Raw genomic sequence first — 22,084 nt, forward strand, 5'->3', positions numbered from 1 at the left:
GTTTAATAATTATTTTTGCCTTGAAGTGTGGATTCTTCATTGATTCATGTTTTAAATTGACTGAAACACCTTTTACATGTTTTGAAATGAGCTATAACAATTCATTATCATCTGTTGTAGCACTAATGTCAGTCATTACATTTTTAAGACATTCAATTTTTAAGGCATTACATTTTTAAGAACAGAACAACAATTTACAGCTTTTTCTTTCATTTTAGCTTTACAGACTAATCTATACACATGGGTGACAAAAATGATAGCTGTGTGTGTCGTTCATGGAGGAGTTGGACCACATTTCTTCTCTGAAAGGCTTTTCCAGCAGATCTGTGGGATACCAACATCCCTCGCCAATGTAGATGAAGTTTGTGACCATACCTTCAGGCAACAGTTAATCAAAGTAAGCAGGAGCTTATTATACATTGAATTTACAGTCTGATGTGACACAGCCCTCAAGTTGCTTTCTATTAAATTTCTAATGAGAAATAAACTCTTTTTAGATACAGGAAACGACAACGGTCCAAGAGGCAAACAGTGCCATTGCAGAGGCAGCAGACAGTCTCAGCATTATTGGTGCCTTGAGACATGTCTCCAACCTGAAAGAGAGGGACTCCCTTGTCCAGTCTGCTGCAGACTTTTTTGTCAATGGAAGGATGCAGACTGCCCTGGACCAGTAAGCATTTTCCCATCCTTTCTTTGGTCAGATTAATGAGATTGTGATTAGCCCGGGAAAAGTCACAGATGATGTAACATGTTTTACAGGTTTGTCGAGGGGTTTAGAACCCTAGGATTACTGGAGGAGCTTAGAGAGAATCCAGCAGTGTTCCGCAGCATGTTCGTCAGTGAGGAGAGGCCACTGCAGGCGAAGGACCTCTTCTCTCTATTTGGAGTTGACTACTCTGTGCAGGGCAGCAACAAAAGAGCCAAAGAAAACATCACAATATGCTACTGGCGTGACTGGCTCATTGATATCGAAGGTATACTATTTATGGCATTAGCTATAACTTCACTTTCACTTTCAGTTTATATCTTTTATTTATTTATGAATGGCCCTGCACATCAGTCCAGGTATTACCTCTCTACTACCATATGTAAATTTGTAGAAGATGGATGTAAAGTGGTTTTTCTTCTGTTAAAGTTGATGGAGAACATCCAACTGGTAAAAGCAGCTGACATTGCACCAAATTACATGTTCACAATATTGCACTGGAAAGATGAAAATGTCTTTAACCCTTGGGAGTCTAGTCTCTTCAAAAACCAATCCACATGGAGCACTACCGTCAACTTCCATCAAAAGTGCAATATGGAAACTCCATGCCAGTTTTTGTTGGATGTTGATAGACCAAGTAAAAACGGAGATATGATCATATAAAGTTGAAATGTTTTGTGTTTTTGAGTGTTTTGGGGTCTAGTATGTTAATATAGTATGTCAGTAATTGTCTTCATGTCAGTGTTTGATATCTTTTTTTTTTTTCAGCACAACCTCAGCTATGTGATCAAACATGTTTTTTTAATGCGGTGTATAAAGGCAAAATCAAAAATAATTTAAAACGGCCAAAATAGCCCAAGACTCACAAGGGTTAACCCTCAGGGACTGTTTTTTCAGCTGCATCAAGGAGTGAAAGGCATTACATACTGTTCGCTGTTTAGATAGACTGAAACAAGTACTAACAAGAACTACTTAAATTTGTTTTATTTTTTCAAATACTTGTGAAACAATTTCCAGATTGTACTCTTCACGTTTATACTGCTGTTTTTGTCATTCATACCTATACAAGGTTAGGTTATGTATATACCATACATTTTTCACCACTTTCTGTCTTACAGAAGGAGAATGTAGTCCAATCACACTTGAGAAGGTACTGGAGTTTACCTCTGGAGCCTCAACAGTGCCTCCACTCGGATTTCCACACCGTCCACAAATTCACTTCATCCACGAAGCCAACAGAGTGTTTCCAGAGGCGAACACCTGCCTCATAATCCTCCGCTTGCCCATACATAGTGATTATGAGGACTTCAGGAAATACATGGAGGAGGGCATTCTGCAGGCCCCTACTTTTGGTGTTGCGTGAACAGTCTCTGAAAGCAATAGTTCACCTACAACATGTGTCTATGCATTTATGCTGTTTTTGCTACTGTTCCACTGTCACATGTGACACAAAGAACTTAATACTGGAATACTGTTCCACCAAATAAACTGTTGCTGTGCAGAGTTTTGCAATGTTTGTCAAAGTTTTAACTATGATTTCAAACAGGCATTTTATAATGTTTACAAAATTTACAATGTTTATATTCGGTACAACTCGTTGAGAGTTAAATTAAGTGTAGAACTGAACCGAAATAAATGGATTGTTTCAACCTAAACCAGGGCTGTCAAAGTCATTTTCACTGAAGGCCACATCAGCATTATGGTTGCCCTCAAAGGGCCAGTTGTAACTGTAAGATGGTATAAATGTAACTACTCCTTAACATATTTTTAAATAACTGTCTCTGTATTTGATTATTTATTCAATATATGATTTACAAAAATAGTATATGTATTTGCATAGATGTAAAAATATATGTAAGTGCATTGCTTTTTGACTCACTGGCCAAGTTGACTGGTAGATGAAAAAAATCCACTGGCCAAGCATATTTTTTATCGGCCAGATGCATATTGGGTGAATTTAGTATTTAAGCAGTTCGAAAAAATGAAAATATGTTTTGCTGCCTTTTCATCTTTACTAGTTAACAGTTAGTTAGCTTCAGACTGAGAAAAAATAATACAATTCACTGTGTAGCTCAGAGGCTACCAGTAGTACCGGCAACGTTTAAGGTGGAATGTTAACACACCTTAAATGTCAATATGACAACTTTCACCATTCCGCTTGTTTTTATCATCTCCCTTGCATGACAAACACTTTACGGATGATTGGATTTTTAAGCGCTTAAAAAAATGTAAATACATTTCAACTGGATTATGCAAACTGCAAATATTCTTATTTCCTCACTTGAGGAAATAAAGTGGTGGAGCACTGTTCTGGTGCGCTCGGAAACTGTTACATTTATCATTTTTACAATATACTATCATTGTTTTTCTTGCTGTCACTGCTGCCATTATTCTTAGGCCAAAGTTATCACCCTTGAGCAGAAGCATGAACCCATCTTTGTGAGAAAGCATTCAGACTTAATCAGGAGGCAACTTTTTCAGGAGGTGCACATAGAGAGTCAATGTAAAGATGCAAGAGGGGGCAAACCAACCAAGAGTTCACACACACACACACACACACACACACACACGTGAAATGATGCAAACAAGTGTCTGCGAGTTAGAAATCTGGTAACTTAAGCCAAACCATGTGTGCTTACTCTGGGCTGTATCAGTGAGAGACAACAACACAGTCAGCATGTTGACACAAGGATAGTAGAGTTTAAGCACAAACTAGCAGCCACTTTATTTTCCTTCACCTTGCGGGTAAGATTCATACAAATGCCAGAAACAACATGAGTTATCTTTTCATTCACAGACATTTTTCCACACCTAGTAAAGACAAACTTAATGACCCATCAGTAAATATCCAAGGAGCTTCCAAAAATTGACCTTAATTAACAACAACAAAAAAATTGCCCTCCTTTTTGTTCACGTGAATAATATGATTTTGTTTATCATCTACATTTACACATTATCAGCAGACACAGTTTCAGTCCACACAAGAAATAAATCCAGTGTTAGTATTATACTCTCTTTTTAGATATGTTTTAGTCTTAACCTTCTCCTAATATCAAGCTCTTAAGCGGCTCAATGCTCCACTGTGTTCACCACTTAGTTGCGTGTAGCAGAACTACAGTGGCCAACGCAAACACACAATGGCCCTGACGAGAGTCTGTGTTTGGTTTCTCTGTTCTGGGCGACTGGAGAACAACATGGACGACTCTGTGGAAGAGGACCTACTCTGTATGTAGATATAAATGGCTCATTCAGGCAATGAAAACACAACCATTCTTAGTTTCAGGTGATTATACTCTATGAATTAGATTCCATGTCTGCCAATATATCCCCCTAATTCCTACACACGGTACCCTTAATACAAAAATACTGATCAGTGCAGCACTGATCAAGTTCTTGAGAGTTGATTTAACATATTAACAACTCAACCATTGATCATGTCTGTCACCTGATATGACTTTTACTATATAATGAATTAGGAGTGTCTTCATTCGTCATTTCTTTGTATCAGCAGCAGGGTTGAGTTTGGGTTTCTCTCCTTCAGTCTTTGCAGGTAAACCAAAATATATATCAGTGCCATCAGATAATTGTTCAAGATAATATTTCACTGTGCCCTAAACTGAGATATGAATAAGATCAAGGCCTCCCTCGCTCATGAACATTGGCCAGCTCTGCTGAGACAGACCTTACCTGACTAAACAGGTGGGCCAGAGGGCAGCCCCAGCTCAGCACAAAGCATAGGGTCTCTGTTTTGAAGGTGAGTTAACAACTTCCTGCTGGCTTCGCGTCCTTTCTTCCGTATCATGTCGATGAGGCGGCGTGCCCTGTCTGCATCGTTACTGTTCTCCTGAAGTATCGAGTCTTTCTCCCCGTCATTCAAGACACCATCCTCCAACAGACCATCCAGCAGCTGATTGATAAGCTCTCCGGACACCCTCCCCACAAGTTTACGCCTCAGTCTGGCAAACTCTAGAAGAAAAAGATAGATAGATAAAATAGATAGAGAAATACTTTATTGATCCCGAAGGAAATTCACTTTGCAGCTGCTCCATAACACACACATTCCAATAAAAATAATACTTAAAATATAAAATCAAAGAAAGATAAAAGATGTTGTAAAGTGGCAGAAGTGGCTTATAAAAAGTGTGGGAAAAAAAGGGTTGGACCTAAATATTGGATTGTTCAGATTTTCATTTATCTGGTGGGTATTCAGTTTCCAATTTTGGGATTTTTTTTTCTTTTTTCTGAGGAACGACAAAAAGAAAATTATAAAAATAAAAACACATCACAGGGTTTCCCATACATTTGTGACGGTCCACTACTTTATCAATATTGACAGTCACTATTCATTTTCTATCTTCTGTTTGTTTACTATTTCAGATGGGTAAATTGTTATTTCATTGTAGAGCTACACACAGCATATTAATTCACCCAGCTCCTCCTTGCCCTGCTCCCTCTCTGTCTTTATCACAAGAGCTCTGCACCGGGCACAGTTGGGATAAATGTTAGCCTCACATGGCTAAGGGCTTGGGTACATGCAGTGTTTTTAACCACCTGGAAACCCCGATGTCGATCGCTGCTTGCTACCCTTGTGGCTACTCTGTGCCAACTTTACGGAAGACGAGAACGGCCATGTATTTTTTTTTTTTTTTTTTTTGTGCACTGTTATCTCGTGATAACGACTTACTATTTCGTTAGATGCCTCCTACTGCTGCTGTTATCATTAGTCACACCTCTACTGTTATTATACACATGATTATTGTCACATACAGCCCTCACGAGCTTCTCTCTCCCTGCCTGCAGGGCTGTCCCTCCTTGAGGCAATGAATGAGGAAATAATCGCCCCAGCGTTTAAACGGACCAGCGTTTAATACGCAAAATGGGGTCAAACCCCCGGCGGCTATTAGGAGCCTGGCGGCTATTTGCCACCGGGTGACTATTTGGAAATATACGGTATGGGACAATAATCATGTGTATAATAACAGTAGAGGTGTGACTAATGATAACAGCAGCAGCAGGAGGCATCTAGCAGGACCACAGCAGCTCTTGTAGGCTGAAATCAAGACGATCACATTAACCAGTGCGCAATCATCAGACTTGACAATTATCACAGGAAAACAATCTTTGTTATGTCGAGATAACGAAATAATTAATTTGTTATCACGAGATAACAATCTTTGTTATATCAAGATAACCAAATAATAACAGTGCACCAAAAAAAAATAAATAAATACATTCTCATCTTCCATACAACTTCACCTGAAGTTGTTAAGCGACCATAAACAGAAATCCAGAGTTTGTGGCTGATCTTCTTACAGGCGTTGTTTTTTAAGTGTCTCTGAGGCCTAAAATGTTGTCTCCATTGTATGGGTAGCCTTGATAAAAAAAAACAAAAAAAACAACTGCTTCTCCATATCAATCATAGACTAAGATTTAGGGAAGAAAGGGATGCTATCCAACGGCTGTGATTGGTTGTTCCTCATCACATCACGTGGTGTGTGTTAATGGTTCCAAAGGTGGAACGTTTTTTATCTTAGGGTGCAGCCCTTACACCCTGAAAAACAGACACTTGAGAATGCCTGTGTGCTGCGACAGCATCCCTTTTGAGTGCACCTTCCACGTGTCTCCATTGACATTATATTCAAGGGGGCTAAAAAACACAGGATGTGTGCGGGCCCTAATGTTCATGATTATTAACAGCTTTAATGACAGAGACGAACAATTTCAGTGTCAGTGTGAGTTTGTTGAGAGTGTTTAACAGCTCGGTATTGGATGTTAGCCGCTGCTGCTGTGGTAGCTTGTGCTAAGGGGCAGACGTACTGAACATTCGCCAGGAGAGCAGCTCTGGAGATGGTCCTTTAGTCCTGCGTCTAACCTGCGTTACAGACAGGCTAAATCTTATAATCTCAAATCCTACATTTGTGGAGATAGTGTATTGTTTCTGCACTTTTGTTTTACAGCCCTTTGTCAGACATCATCTCAAATTTGGAGCCTATTATTATGACCACCCACCTCCACCCCAGGCCAAGTTTCAAATATTCACTGCTGATTACTCCCAAAGCCCAAAAAATGCTATTTTGGATAGGGCTGCAATGATTAGTCGACTAATTGGTGACTAATCGACTATTAAAATAATTGGTGACTATTTTAGTAGTCGACTAATCGGTTTGAGTCATTTTTCATAGAGAAGTACTATAAACGTACCCCAAAATACTCTTACTGCAGCTTCTTATGCTCAAATATTGGCAGCTTTACACACTCATTGAACTAAAACCCTTTAGCTTGAGTACGAAACAAGACATTAAATGACAATAATTTTGGGGTTTGGGCGAGACAGACCAGCATTTTTCAACATTTTAACACATTTTTTGATAAAATGATTAGTCGGCTAATCAAAGAAATAATCGACAGATTAGTCGACAATGAAAATAATCGTTAGTTGGGACGCCTTTTTTTTTTCCTAGAATGGCAAAGGCATGACCCACTCTACTCTTTTTCTGATTGGTTAGTGCTCGCTGCCTTCCTTGTATTTCATACATGTGTATTAGGGCTGCACGACGTTGGAAAAAACTAACATTGCGATTTTTTTTTTTTTTTTTTGCTATGTATATTGCGATGTTAAAAAATACAAGAATACTCAACACATGACTTCAGTAGCTCTATTTGGAAAGAATTAGGTTGATTCACACAAGTGGAATTAACTCAAGTGACAAAATAGACGTTATTTAACACTTTATTTTAAGTAGTAAACATCTTTTCAACAAAAATATGAAAAATAAGAGCAGCTGTATCAGTGTACCATGTCTGTCGGCCAAGTCACAGCACGATTTTATGACTCCACAGTCATGTAATGTGACAGTGACTTTCAGAACGGGCAGAAAAGTCGTGTAGTGTGTACCAGGCATAAATCCTCTCTGCATGTCGCTCGTTTTCAGTGTGTGACTGCAGCGTGTGCGTGAGAGGGGGAGGGGCTGCTGCGTGCTCAGAGAGGCGAGAGACAGAGAGAGAGAGAGAGGCTAGTGGAACGGAGCAACGAGTGGAGATTCAGAGCTGCTTTTCTGAAGCAAAACAAAAGTTTACACGTTCTAAAAAAAGAGAAAACCTTGCACGTCCTGCGATGTGACTATCGCACATGCGCACATCGCAATGACGATGTTTAAACGACGTACCGTGCAGCCCTAATGTGTATTTCTACTGAGTACTCATTATATATTATGTCTTACCAGACATTACCGGAACATCACCAGTGTTTTGATAGTCATCTGAAATATAATCCAGATAAACAATATGTAAATTTTATGTTCTGCATTCACAATACAAGACACTTAATTTAAGCCATTTTAGCTAAACAAGAATGATATACAGGTGCCGTAAATACACACATCACAGAATATCATTTCCTCACCACTGACCTTTTCGAATCGCACAGGTCCACACTTGTCCACTTGTTTGGTGTGTGAGTCCGAGCTGGAAATTACTGTCAGGTTCGTCAATGAACACTTCGAAGAAGTTTGGGCCACACCATTCATATATGAGCTTTAATTTCTGTGACAGAAATATATAAAAGGGAAAGGAGCAGAGTTAGACTTTGTGTTGAGGTCAATTTTTAAAATGTGATAAGTTACACGCCTGAAGAAAATCTTCAGGTGGCAAACCACAGGGGTTGTATTTTGCCAAAACAATGCAATGACAGGACATGATGACGCCTCTGCTCTACTCGGTGTGTCTGTTTTCCTGGCTGTTTTTCTGTTTCAGGATGCGGGTCAAGGAAGAGGGTCGTCATTAACCTCATGAGCCACATCGGGGCCTGGCCATGATACAGAAGCTCACCACATACCAGAGCCTCCCTCCTCATTTTCACAGATATGACTGATGGCTTCCACGTTTGTTTGGTTATTTATTGTTATTTTGTAAATAAATGAGCTCTTAAGTATTTGTTCACTCGTCTCATTTCCCATCATTGTTCCAGCCTAAGAGCTGGGATGTAACAATATCTTTTATCTAAAATGCTGACATTTTGGAAAACGTGCTTGTCTGTCTGGTAAATCGGAACACAGTTAGCTTAGCTTAAACCCTGAAAGGGGAAGCAGCTAGCATGACCGTGTTAATCCTTATGTTTGTCCATGAGTTTCATCCTTAAAGAAAACGCAGTGTATTTAACAAGTTGCCATTTTACGAGAGATAATACAGACTGTTAGTTAGCTTAGAAGGTGCTGGTCAGCAGATTTTGTGATCTTTGGACAGAGCCAGGCTAGCTGTTTCCTCCTGTTTTCAGTCTTTATACTACGCTAAGCTAAACATCTCCTGGCTTTAGCTTCATATTAGTCCATTTTATTTATTTCTGGACAACAATTAAATCAATAAGTAAAAACAGTCCAAACTTTACCTCAGGGTAAATTTCTGCAGTGTCCTTATCAGCTGTGAGGGTGAAACAGTCACGCATTTTCAGGGATTTTGCTGGGTATGGCTTTTGGATCATTTCGTATCCACTGGATGATTCCTTGTTCTGTATTTTCTGTGGGAGGAAAAAAGACATCGTCAGCACAAAGATGCTTCAAGGTTACAGCAGCCAACATTGCTGCCAGTGTTTTGAAGTGTGAATCAACATGGTGCCAGTACGATATGTAATCACCTCTTCTAGAGCCGGATCACAAGGGATCATATAGACATGCAGTGTGAGGGATGTTCTGATGGTCTTGAATATTAACACTTTACAGTGAATTCTCACGGAGAAGCCGGCTCTCATCAGGACTCCTCTTAGAGAGAAAGCTGGCTGATACAACTTGACATGGGATGATGTGACCTCAGACACTTGTTCCACAATGTCTCCACATGTATCTATGTGGAGGACTGCAAACTTGTCTAAAACTGTAGGGTTGTCTTCTGCACAAAAGACACGTGTATAAAGGTTTTTAAAGACATACGTCAAACATTACTGAAGTTGTTACATCTTGTTTTTATCACATGATGTTGCTTACCTGTGCAGATCCAGTGTGGCAAATGTGCTTCATCTAACTTTCCAGCAATGACTGTAATGTCCAGTAGGGGACCTCCAGGGATGTACTGCATGGTTTCCAGTCTGTCCAAGTGCCCCTCCCAAGAGCCAAACTGGTACTTGAAGCTGACCTTTTCCTTACAAACCCAGCGCAAGCCAGAGACACTGCATTCAAAGGCACCTGCTTCAGACTGCAGGCTAATTCATGAAAGGGAAGCAAGTATTTAAGTTTGGGTCTCCTTTGTGCTAGAATATTGTAAGATCAGAAATGTCGTTAATGTAAACAGAAAACAAAATCTGCGTTATTTTAATTTGCTGTGAAATGTAACAATACCACGATAATTGTAATAATGTATTGGCATTAATATTAAAACACCGAAAAAGATCATAGTTTTCCTTCTGTGAAAATGTGTTTGCTGTGCCAAAGTATTTGAAGACATTTTTTCACCTGTAAGTTGGAACATCGTCTGCATCCCCACAGTTCACTTCAGGCTCAAGTTTAATCCAGTCATGCTCAGGGAACAGATCACTTCCAGTTGTCCCCATACTCAAAGGAGGATCATTGTGTGACGTCATCTGAAACAGGTTAAAGTAATAACTTACTGTAGATTCACAGTATATTCGAAACAGTAGTACAGCTGATACTTTTGTTGTGGTGAGATAAAAAGAGTCTTGAAAGGTTCTGTATGTGACATTCAGAGCATTAATGTAGCTGTAATCAACTATTTGCTGTGTAAAGATTTTAAAGAGCAATGACATCCTGAGCAGAGAATGAAGTCACGCTCACTCAGTGTGCTGTTATTCGAGCTTCTCTGTAGGCTATTCTGTTGTGGTCGACGGTCCTGCTGTGAGTGTTGTTAATGCATGTTGGGCCGTGTGTGTTTATCCTGCTAGCTAGCTAATCTGCCACTGCACAACACTCATAGAGGATTTACCACTGACAATGCCATCCTGACCAACCCTGGTGGGTCAGGATGGCATTGTCAGGATGGCACCACCCAGCACCGCAGCACCTCCACGGCCTGTTACATCCAGACGGTCCCGGTGTTTCCTCTGCAGGCTTCACTTCACTTAGCTGCCCGTTAAACCCGCTGCTTCTTCCCACTTTAACCTGAATAACAAACCCGGGCTCGGTGCTCAGGTTGGGTCCAAACGGAGAGCCAGGGCTAGCTGGGAGGCTAGTGGAGGCTAACTGGCTGTGCTTCCCTCCGGTCATGCTGCTGCGGCTAACACTCCGCTAGCCACACAGCTAGCTCCGGTTTGTTATTCAGGTTAAAGTGGGAGAAAGCAGCGGGTCTGTCGGGCAGCTGAGTGAAGTGGAGCCTGAGGAGGAAGCACTGGTTAGCCCCAGTTTCACTACAGGCAGATTCACTTGCTACAGGGGTGAGGAAATAAAACCTGAACACCAAATCAGAGTGATCTCTCTCACCGACAAGCTCCGCCGCCGATGCAACATGCTCAATCGGCCGGAAATTTGGAATGAATGAGGAACTAACTTTTACCTAATCATTGCCTTTCTTTTTTGTGTACCCTAAAGTAAAGTGAGACATCAAAATGAGTAGGTAATGAGTAATGAATCATTACCTACTCATTTTGATGTCTCACTTTACTTTAGGGTACACAAAAAGGGAAGGCAATGTTAGTTAGTTCCTCATTAGTTCCTCAGTAACTACTCCTCTGAAATTTGATCAGGAGTTACTGAAGAACTGACCATTAACCAATATTTAGTTCCTCATTAGTTCCAAATTTGTTTCATAGTAACTACTTTAAATTTTGTGCACCTCAAACACCTGTACTGTGAACAACGGTGTGATCAGTATACAGTACTTTACACACAGCCCCCATGATAAATTCCTTAAGCTTAGCCTACCTAAAATGTGACACACTATCATATTTATTTCTAAGGCATCATCGTACAGAATAACATGGATGGTCATATAAATGTGTATGTGGTCTGAAAATAATGAACAAAACTCTTCTCAAGAATCCTGCTGTCTGTGAATTTTTTAAGGAACTAATTGTAAAGATGATGATGATAATGTAATGAAAGACTACTCATTATGTGTCACTTTACTTTAGGACATAAAAAGGTTAACTAATGGACGGGTTATTGAGTAATGATTCTGCACTGATGAAGTAACTAGTTCACTAATCATTAAGTCGTGATTAACCCCCCTATGAAATTTGATCATGAGTTAATGAAGAACTGACCATTAACTAATAGTTAGTTCCTCATTAGTTCCTCAGTAACTACACTAATTTTCTGTACCTTATTGTCAAGTGGGAAGAAGTAGAAGAGCTTTATCAGAGTGCATCTGACTTTGGTCGGCATCTGTCTTTTAGTTCGAGGGGAGAACTTTACAAAGCGTTGCATGACCTGTGTTGATGAAACAAACAGTGTGTGAAATTAAGCAAGGCTAAGACTTAGACCCAGTTCAGACCAAAGACTTGCAACAAGACGAGTTAAAAACTTGGAGCTACATGCAGCGGTCTGCAATGCCAGTTTAGACCAACTCCACCAGACGAGACGGTGTACTGTCTCCACAGCAATAACTGCATGTGCTTCTGTTCTAAATTCTGGCTTTTGAGGTATTTGGTACAGTTGCATTTTTAGTAATGGAACAGGAAAACATTACCGACCTGAGGTTCAGCTAGACTGCACTCATTGTGGCCTTAATACGCCACAGTGACCTAAATAACCAGCTCTGATTATTTAGTCAAGAAGTATGTATGTGTGTGACATGTGCAAATACAGGGAGCAGCAGCAACCCACTGTCCAACACTGGCACACTGTGAGGATTCAGACCGACAGCTATGCTAACAGCCCCAGGGATGTAAATGAGAGAGACTCGGGATCAGCAGGCATGGAGAGCTGCTAGGTCCGTGTATCATTCGTTCATTCCATTTTCAATTTAAAATCAAAAATACAAAAAATGGTTTGTTTTTCTTATTTTTGATTTTATGCTCACATCAAAAATAGCAAATCGAAAAATGGGCCACGATTAAAATTTGATTTTGATTTTTCATTTGATCCAACTTGCATGACCCGGAACTACTTTCTACGGAAGCGCATTACATTCACTGGATAAAAAAACAACACCTAGGCTACAACCTAACGTTACAGCAGCCTACAAGCATTCTGTGTCAGTAAATCAGCTCAGACACTGTTAGAAATGTAGTATTTAGCCTAATAACATGCTACAGCAGTAATAACGTCAGCTTTAGTCAAATGGCTCTAGCTCTCCCGGTAAATGTCATAAACACATTTTCCCTGTATGTTGACATGATAATGGCCCAACTCCCAGATCGCTCTTAGCTTAAGAAGATCTTTCACTAAGAAGGAGTTGTAAGATCGAGCTGACCCACTCTTAACACTAGGACCGCCAGGATTACAGCGCCCCTCCAAGCGCCTCAACGCCATCATATGTAACTTCATTGTTTATGCTGCCCGTGTGCTCAGAAGCATACAAAAAATGCATTTTTGAGTAACTTCCGAGAACTTATGATAAATTAAAAATATATTACAGACTATAGAATAGGACTGACAACCTCTCCAATGTCTCATGTCAATTATTGTCGGCTTTTTGAAATGCCTTTTTTTCTTTTTTTTTTTTTTGCTGCTGCGCTGCTGCTGCTGGCTGCGCCATGTCTCCAGTTGAAAGTGGTGATTTGCTAAATACATTCTACAATAATAAATTAGATTAACTTTTGGTCTAGAATATTGTTAGCTATATTACGCATTTTAATTAATAAAAACTTAAGAATAAAAGAAAGACACACACACACACACACACACAGTTCAGCCGCAGTCCCGCCGGCGGAGATAACATTCATTTTTTATTATTAATAAAATGGTTCTTTATTGACCATATGAATGGTTAATAATAATATTTGGAAACAAAAATGTATGCTTTGGTGTATAGCCTACCTGTATGGATCAAAATGTATTATGGTCGGAGGTATAAATGCTAAGAAGTCTAGTGTGTTTCATTTTTGTAACTTAAAGGCTTCAGAAAACATACAAGACACATTTTTAGGAAAAGTCATAGGAAGACAGGCTTGTAGGTTTTATCTAAACAGAGTTTAGAGTTTAATTCTGCAGGGAAACGTGTGTCCTTACTGTGCATATTGAATCTTGAATCTATGTTTTATGAAGACCCTGTGTGCACTCAGAGCTGTGGCACAAGTTATGCACCGAAATCTGGCGGAAGAAAAATATTAAGACGAAAAATAAGTAGGCTGTGTGTGACTCATGCGCTAATGAAGCGGTGGGTGATCAGTGTGCCTGACATTGATTGATTTAGTTTCAGCACCGCAGTAGTGGCCAGCTCTGCTGAAAATGCTCATATGATTTTAAAGGCTAGGGCTACGAGCCTATGTTGGTGGCTTATGTAGCCTATGTTTGAACCATTCAATTAAAATATGTCTGCTTATCAAAAGCCAAAATCTTGAATATGTCGTTCATTCTTTGAAGTAATGAAAACATTTTTCAAGATTTAAGACTGGTCTATGTACTTTTTGACTGGCTGAACACTGACAATTAAAGGCTTGCAAATAATTAATGACTGGTGAACTTAAATTAATGTAGCCTATGTGAATGCAGGAAAGTCAGAATTGCCATGTAGGTAACTGAAAATTTTCCAGACAAAATGATACATTATGTTACATTACTTTAAATAAACAGCCTTTCATTCATTCATTCATCTTCTAACTGCTTCATCCTCTTGAGGGTCGCGGGGGGCTGGAGCCTATCCCAGCTGACATTGGGCGAGGGTACACCCTGGACAGGTCGCCAGACTATCGCAGGGCTGACACATAGAGACAAACAACCATTCACGCTCACATTCACACCTACGGACAATTTAGAGTTATCAATTAACCTAGTCCCCAATCTGCATGTCTTTGGACTGTGGGAGGAAGCCGGAGTGCCCGAAGAGAACCCACGCTGACACAGGGAGAACATGCAGATTCCGCACAGAAGGGCTCCCACGCCTGGGATCGAACTGGCAACCCTCTTGCTGTGAGGCGAGAGTGCTAACCACCACACCACCGTGCCGCCCTAAACAGCCTTTCAGTGAAGTGTAATGTAAGGTCTCATCCACTTATTATTATTTGAATATAAATTATTTGATAGTTGCCGCAAATAAATGAATGTAGGGTATGCATCAAAACTCAACATGTATAAGCTGCAGATTTTTAGTATTCGTGGTTTATTCATTCAATTAGATTCAAATTTGCTTTACTGGTGTAAATATTACAACAACAATATTGCCAAAGCATCAAGAATCAATTTAACAAAAATTAATGAATTTCATGAATTAAAACAAGAAAAGAGTAACATAGTACTGTTAAAACTTGCTCTGTTTGTGGGCGTACATGCCTTCGAGTGTCAAGCTCTGCACATACATCATTCTGCACAGTGAGACTCAAACATTCATTTGTAGGAACAAGAAGAAAACACATTTTTGAGTGGAGGAGGATTAAGTTATTGTAAACCATGATTTTTAAAACCTTACAACCTGCACACCAGGCCAATGGGTGGCAGTGTAAATTTGCAAAGCAACACCACAGCATGACGCCATGCATCTGCGCTGAAGCGCCTTCCTCTCCAACGCTGTGATTACAAACCAAAACAAAGACGACACAATGGCGAAAGCATGCACAGATAACTTTGTCTGGATGGACAATGAGGTGGAGTTGCTACAGTAACAGATCTACACTTCACTTCAAATCAAAAGGTTGAGCAGCACAAACAGAGCTCGGCATTGTTGTTGTGACGGTCGGCATGCCTAGTGACTGGAACCGTAATGCGCATGTGCGAAAAGTCTCCGTTTTCAGAGGAACTTCATATTGCAAGTTTACATGACAACGGAGACGCCGCCGTTTCCAAAAAATTGCACTCTGGAACCCGTTTTCAAATCATTGCGTTTTCAGACACCCAAAACTCCGCTGTCGTGTAAACGATCGGCCAAAACGCAGCTAAAGTTTGCCATTTTCAGTTGAAACCGTAAACGGGGCCTGAGACCAGCCAATTCACATCGCTGCAACTTTCCTTTGCAATGTGCGAAAACAGTTTTGTCTTGTCGTGAATCTTTGGTCTGAACTGGGCTTAATGAAACAAGAGCATCATCATCACTATTCAAAACTGGTAATACTTTTCACTTACTCTTATGAAGAGTTTCGCAATGTCATCCTGATGCGCGAAGGTGTTAAATACCTCAACAATATACTGGATGAGAAAAGACCCCAGATCTCTTTGTCTATATGAGACAGTATCTGCAGGAAAAACATACCCGAACAGAAAATATATTTGTTGTTACATAAACATCCTTTGCTGTTTTTCATGGAGATTATTAATCTTCATTGTGTTGTGAGGTGCAGAATAAGATATCACAATATCTGAGTTAACTGACCAGGAGTGCAGGACAGAAGAGCAGTGAAGTCTTTTTCTTTGTGTACACATTTCACCGTATCAGCCTCTAAGTTGTCTTCATCAGCAGGCGGGGGCAGATTTGACTGTGACGCATCATCACTGACCACATCTCTAACAAATGCTGATCCTTCCTCCTCTGAAACACATGAAGCATACTTTAAAACAGTGTACAAGACCTTGCTCACTTAAAAACAAACAAGACTTCAGCAGACTCCTAAAATAATTTCTATAGATGTTTGTAATAGTTTGGGGTCACCTCCTCTGCACGCCTGGATGATGATGATCTTGGGTTTGTCCAGCAGCGCTGGACATTTCTCTGAGCCCAAGTGTTTGTAAATGTTGCCAATGAGGAACTCGTCTGGTTTCTCATCACCCTTTTTCCAGTCGACACCGAGGACTTTTCCCAGTTTCCCATGAGACATGATGACCACTATCACACTATCTGTCTCTTTGAGTTTCGGATGTTTAGAGAACTGAAGTATAGCATCATCAATCGCCTGTGAGAACACAAAAAGTCAGACATCCATTACTATACCGTACTATACCACAAAATAAAAAAATAAATAAAAAATAAATATAAATATATATACATACATACATACATACACACACACACACACACACATATATATATATATATATATATATATATATACATATGTATACACATATATAAACATTATATATATACACATAGATAGATAGATAGATAGATAGATAGATTTTTTTTTTTATGCAGTACCTTTCCTGTGAGGTTTGTGTATTTCACCACCTCATATTCCAAAGCCGTGAGCAGTTTCTCCATGTTCTCCTCATCCTTGTCAGCTCCATTTCTGTTCATCTTCTCATCAGTAAACTTTATATTCGTGATCAGCAGGGCCACACGGTTCTTAATGGATTTTTTGTCCACAGGGTAAACCTGAGAAACAAATTTAAAGGAAGCAAGTATTACAAAAACACACCATGTGTCTGACAATATATTGTAGACTTTAATGTTTCTCCACTTGTCTATCCAAGAGAGGTTAAATCCATCATTTAAAGCAACACTTCACCCACAAAATGACCAGTTGTAAATTAGTTGTGCCATGTTACTGTTGAATTTGCAAAGAAAACTTTTTTCTTCGCATACCTTCACAAAAAACAGCAAACATATTGATTCATTTATTGACTGGGGACCACTTTTATCAACTATATCAAAGCATCCATTTATCTGGTTGTGTAAAGTGTCCTTGGGTGACTTATTATTATAATTATTATAAATATGCACATATTTGGGAAGTATTGAGCATATGACTAGATAAAAAAGACTTGGATTACTCAGCATAAGTTGTGTGAGAATTTGTAACCAAATGTATTTTTAATAGTTTTGATGCTGTTAAACATGGTGCCCAATCAGTTCATAAATATGCTGGCTGTTTTCAATGAAGGCATGCTAAGAAAAAGAAGTTTTCTTCACAAAGTCAAGGTAACAGGGCATGATTAATTAATATACAAATGGTAATTTTGTGGGTTAAGTATTCCTTTGAGGCCGTGTGAGATATTTGATGTGAGTTTTTTGAATGACTGACATTGTTATCTTTCATTTTGTCCATCCAGAATGACTCAGTGGCACGGTTGAGGGTGATCGACCATTCCTGCTCACTCTGTCGCACTGCAGCTGGGGATAGCAAAACTTTTCTGTTCAAAACAATGTACTTCTCTTGTGATTGTGACTGTGTGAAAGTATAATACAAGTCTGAATCAAAATAGGTTGAAATATTTCAGCTCACCAGGATGAGCACGTTGAACACAGGACAGACCCAGCTCAGAGTACAGTGCTGAATCTCTGCTGTGAATGTGAGCAATCAGCTTCCTGCTGGCTTCGTCTCCTTTCTTCTTCACTGTGTCGATGAGAACGCGTGCCTTGTCTGCTGTGGTGCTGTACTCCTCAACTACTGAATCTTTCTCGCCATGATTCAAGACGCCATCCTGTAAAAGGTCTTCCAGGAGCTGCTTAATCAGTACGTTGGACATTCTGTCCACAAATTTTCTCCTCACTCTGGCGAGCTCATCTGGAAGAGGGAATATGAAGCAACATAGATATAAACTGGCTGGACAAAATAATACAGACATCTGCAAGTACAAGGCAATACAGTTCAACGCACCACAAACTACATCCTACATCCTTCAAAATTATCAAGTTGGATCAACACCTTTAAAAACAGTTTTAACAAAAATATTACACCGTTCATGCAGGTAGGATTTATTACAGGATGTTGTATTAACTGTGGTTATTTTTTTGTTTTGTTTTGTTTTGTTTTTGGGTCCTGGTCTAATTTGGTGGGATTCACACGACTCTCACGTGAGTCCCGCGGGGATCACGTGTCTTGCAGTGGGGGACTAATTGTGTTATTCAGGAGAAGCTGCAATGTACCCAAACAACCACCAGGTGGCATGTGTGAGCAGGAGGACGCCGCCATAACCGTACGGCAGTAGCAGGGAGCAGCGATAAAAAAAAAAAAACTGCAGTCAAGTCGGACAGTTTCCAGCAGCTTTCAAGGCAGAATACAGTATTAGGAAGTCACAGAAACATTTACATCCTGATAGATCTGATCTGAATCAGTTTCTGTTGTAACAATGGTCTGTATGATAGATGATAACCTATTTAATTGACAGTAGCTTGTAAAAATCAAAACAGCATTTATTCTGTAATGTCCAATAGGCTATTATTAAATTAGTTTACACAGAAACTCAACAGCTAACAGGCGGACCACTACCGTCCTGATGACTGATACTGTCGATAGGCATTGATAACAAAGACTTATTATTACTGATGTTGCATGAATGATTTTATTATTTTTATTATTTTGTTATTGAGTTATTACTGAAATACTGCACCGTATCCACCTTATTTTTCAAACACGGAAGTAAATAGTGATCAACTTCCGTTTTTTGTGCGTGACTTCCGGTCAGCCGCTTTCCCTAATGCTTTCCCTTACCGGAGCTAACGGTGCAAGCTTTTTTTTTTTTTTTTTCAATTTTTAGTTATTTATGTTAGTCAATCAGTTAGTTAGTTAGTCTGTGTATTTTGTATAGATAACTGTGCCCACGTTTCCGTTATAACGGAAATGTATTCCCTCTAAACGCGAATAAATCGCACGTCAATCATAAACTATGAACCAAAAAAGTACAATCTATCCCGAGTGAGACAAACTGCTTGATCCCTGTCTCCAGTGTACCAGCAGAGAACCTACAGAACCGAATCAGCGAAAAAACACACCGGGCTACACAGCCTCTCTGCCTGAGCAGCTGAAGCTGCGGCTCGCACCCTTGACACACAGACGGTGCTTCTGCATGCCAGCCAAACGTGTGCGCAACTGTGAGAAATAAATATGTGAGGTGTACGCTGCTTTTCTATCTTTCTTCTCTTTTCTTTCTTTCTGTCAGCGACATACACTCCTAACACAGGACGGGTTGTTTTAATTGATTGAGTCCAGCCTTACAACATGCTTGAGCTAGCAAAGCAGTTTTGTGTTGCTATGTGTGGTATTTATTCAGTTTTGGGAAATCACGATGTGTAGAAAGCATCAGTGGCGAGGCGGGGCAAGATGGCGACCTGAGCAGACAAACTTTGCTCAGCTCTGTTTGCACAGTCCCTAAAATTAATTAATGCACCATTCTTCCTGTCAAAAATAGACGACAAAGAAACTGAAAGTGAGTATTACTCAGCAAATGACATTTCAAGGCTTATTTCACGGACAAAAAACTACGAAAATGCCGAGTACGGTAGAGAAGGCACTTGACGGGCATGACTATGCTAGTGCAACCAGCTCCAACATGAAAATGGAAACTAATACCAGCATCCCGGGTAACAAACGGAGCCGCCAAACGCCAACAAAAATCCCTGCGCCCACCAGAAGACGAAAACAAGATGATGAATCTCTCCCCTCTGACATCGCTTTAGGAGAAGACGTATCCAATGCCGCCATCTTCGACGCTGTAAAAAGTCTGATGTCCATGGTAGAAAGTTTCAACTCCCGCCTGAATGAGAATACACTTGCAATCGCCAATCTGGCAAAGAGTTTGGATTTCAGCTCTAAAGAAATAAAGGACTGCAAAGATAAAATGAAAATTTTGGAAACCCAGATGTCTGCAGTCACAGCTGAAAACAAAGAGCTCAAAGAACAGGTACTGGAAAGTGAGAGATACAAAAGACGCTGGAATCTCCGTATCCATGGTCTGAAAGAGAACGAGGGAGAAAACACCAGAGAGAGAATCATCAAGATACTGTCCAAAATCGCGCCACAGTGGACTGCGAAAATGGAAGATGTTGTCGACTCTGCACATCGCCTTGGAAGGAAGATCGACGGCAAAACCCGACAGATCATCGTGCAGTTCACCATGAGGATTCAGCGGGACGCGATTTGGCGAGCTTCCAAAAATCACGCTGCGTGTGAGGAGTACGGGGTCCGCTTCACCGAGGATCTGACCAAAGCCGACAAGGAGGCGCGGGATGCGGTGTGGCCAAAGATAAAGCGAGCAAGAGCTCTTGGTCAAACAGCCTTCTACCGCGGTGCCACTGGCTACATCAACAACCGACCAATTCCAGTGCCATAAATGGGGTAAATCCAGCCCAGATTACATCCACATATGTTCAACAAAATCTACTGTTTAAGACTGTTAAGTGACTTTTAAATCATTTAGAATTTGTTCCTCTTTTTATGGCACGTTTAAGCAATACATATGCATACCTGATTCCAATGCCATAATTTTAAGTGTCTAGATGACACTGCTAGATGTGTTTAATGTTAAATGACTGTTCATTTAGAGCTGGACTTCCTCAGATCTTTCAGAATATGATGTTGTCTTTATTATCAGTTCATTTAATAACAGGTTCTTATGACAGAAAGTTTAAATAGAATTTATTACCAAGGGACACTGCCTTTACAAATCTAGTTTAGTTAGAGACACTAGAGTCTACAAACACTACTAGTACTTTTAAGTTTAACTTTTTTTTTTTTTTTACTTTGTTTTCTGTTTCCATGTATTCCTTAAAATGCCAGTTAACGCTAAACAGTTTGAATGCCAGAGGTCTGCAAAACAAAGTCAAAAGAAAAGCAATCTTTTTATTTTGTAAGGGTTCAAAAGCTCATTTAACATTCATACAAGAAACTCATTCATGTGAAAATGATGCCAAGTTTTGGTCTAACCAGTGGGGTGATAGAATAATATTCAGCCATGGTTCTACACGTTCAGGTGGAGTTGCAATTTTATTCAACAATTGCCCAGGGAAAGTCATATCTTACAAAGATGATGTAAATGGTCACTGGATTATGTTAGTTATGAATATAGAGGATTCCTTTTTTATCCTTTGCAATGTTTATGGTTACAATAACAGCCAACAGAACAAAGAATTAATGTCAGAAGTTACCACTATGATTGAGGAAATGAAAATCCTATATCCTACATATAATATTATAGTTGGGGGAGATTTTAATATGACCCCAGATGAATGGAGGGACAGGTGCCCATCAAGGTTTGTCACACATCACTTTAACAATATCTTAACAGATTTCTGTGACACTCTGAGTTTAGAGGATATATGGAGAGTCAAAAATCCTGAGACAACACAGTACTCTTGGTTTAAACCTGATAGGACGTGTAAATCGAGAATTGATTATTGGTTACTTTCAAATCATTTATCACAGCATGTCTCTGATCTATCAATGGATATCGCTCCTTTAACAGACCATAGTTTAATACATTTGGAGCTAAAACCAACCAATACTAACAGAAACAACAAAGGGTTTTGGAAATTTAACTCAAGTCTGTTGAAAGATGAAGGCTACTGTCAGTTCATCAGAACCATACTAGAAGAATCAAAAATGACCCTGAAATTCTATCATATGTAAACAAGTGGGAACTTTTTAAATATAAGGTCAGAAAATTTTCAATATCCTTTAGTAAAGAAAAA

General features: G+C 39.7%; 2 protein-coding genes across 6 annotated transcripts in view; one reads left to right on the plus strand and one right to left on the minus strand.

The window, feature by feature from the left end:
• Nucleotides 1-222: 222 nt before the first annotated feature.
• LOC125888558 (G2/M phase-specific E3 ubiquitin-protein ligase-like) lies at nucleotides 223-2,069 on the plus strand. The gene is made up of 4 exons (XM_049575961.1): nucleotides 223-397; nucleotides 498-670; nucleotides 760-974; nucleotides 1,825-2,069. The coding sequence occupies exons 1-4, from the start codon at nucleotides 254-256 to the stop codon at nucleotides 2,067-2,069; spliced, it is 777 nt and encodes a 258-aa protein (XP_049431918.1). The 5' UTR covers nucleotides 223-253.
• Nucleotides 2,070-3,455: 1,386 nt separating this feature from the next.
• Nucleotides 3,456-22,084, minus strand: part of LOC125888799 (uncharacterized) — a 38,853-nt gene continuing 20,224 nt past the window's right edge. The window contains exons 1-15 of one of the 5 annotated variants that reach the window (XM_049576406.1): nucleotides 18,276-19,007; nucleotides 17,901-18,182; nucleotides 17,700-17,788; nucleotides 16,874-17,050; nucleotides 16,388-16,628; nucleotides 16,112-16,267; nucleotides 15,865-15,974; nucleotides 11,968-12,075; nucleotides 10,147-10,274; nucleotides 9,682-9,896; nucleotides 9,336-9,586; nucleotides 9,090-9,218; nucleotides 8,116-8,248; nucleotides 7,927-7,965; nucleotides 3,456-4,672 (exon numbers count right to left, since the gene is read on the minus strand). In XM_049576406.1, the coding sequence (XP_049432363.1) occupies nucleotides 4,398-4,672; nucleotides 7,927-7,965; nucleotides 8,116-8,248; nucleotides 9,090-9,218; nucleotides 9,336-9,586; nucleotides 9,682-9,896; nucleotides 10,147-10,274; nucleotides 11,968-12,075; nucleotides 15,865-15,974; nucleotides 16,112-16,267; nucleotides 16,388-16,628; nucleotides 16,874-17,050; nucleotides 17,700-17,788; nucleotides 17,901-18,144 (2,295 nt within the window). In that variant the 5' untranslated portion in view covers nucleotides 18,145-18,182; nucleotides 18,276-19,007 and the 3' untranslated portion in view covers nucleotides 3,456-4,397. Of the gene's footprint in view, nucleotides 4,673-7,926; nucleotides 7,966-8,115; nucleotides 8,249-9,089; nucleotides 9,219-9,335; nucleotides 9,587-9,681; nucleotides 9,897-10,146; nucleotides 10,275-11,967; nucleotides 12,076-15,864; nucleotides 15,975-16,111; nucleotides 16,268-16,387; nucleotides 16,629-16,873; nucleotides 17,051-17,699; nucleotides 17,789-17,900; nucleotides 19,008-22,084 lie in introns of those variants that run through there. The other 4 variants (XM_049576402.1, XM_049576404.1, XM_049576403.1 and 1 more) reach the window with 4 other exon arrangements.

The sequence above is a fragment of the Epinephelus fuscoguttatus genome, linkage group LG5, assembly GCF_011397635.1.
Source record: "Epinephelus fuscoguttatus linkage group LG5, E.fuscoguttatus.final_Chr_v1".
Lineage (NCBI taxonomy): Eukaryota > Metazoa > Chordata > Actinopteri > Perciformes > Serranidae > Epinephelus > Epinephelus fuscoguttatus.

What these genes read in the sequence shown, in the direction of transcription:
- LOC125888558 (XM_049575961.1), top strand. Translation starts at nt 254, where the DNA reads ATGATAGCTGTGTGTGTCGTTCATGGAGGAGTTGGACCACATTTCTTC. An exon ending in TCAGGCAACAGTTAATCAAA is followed by an intron (nt 398 to 497) that starts GTAAGCAGGAGC and finishes AACTCTTTTTAG; the next exon opens with ATACAGGAAACGACAACGGT. An exon ending in CTGGCTCATTGATATCGAAG is followed by an intron (nt 975 to 1,824) that starts GTATACTATTTA and finishes TCTGTCTTACAG; the next exon opens with AAGGAGAATGTAGTCCAATC.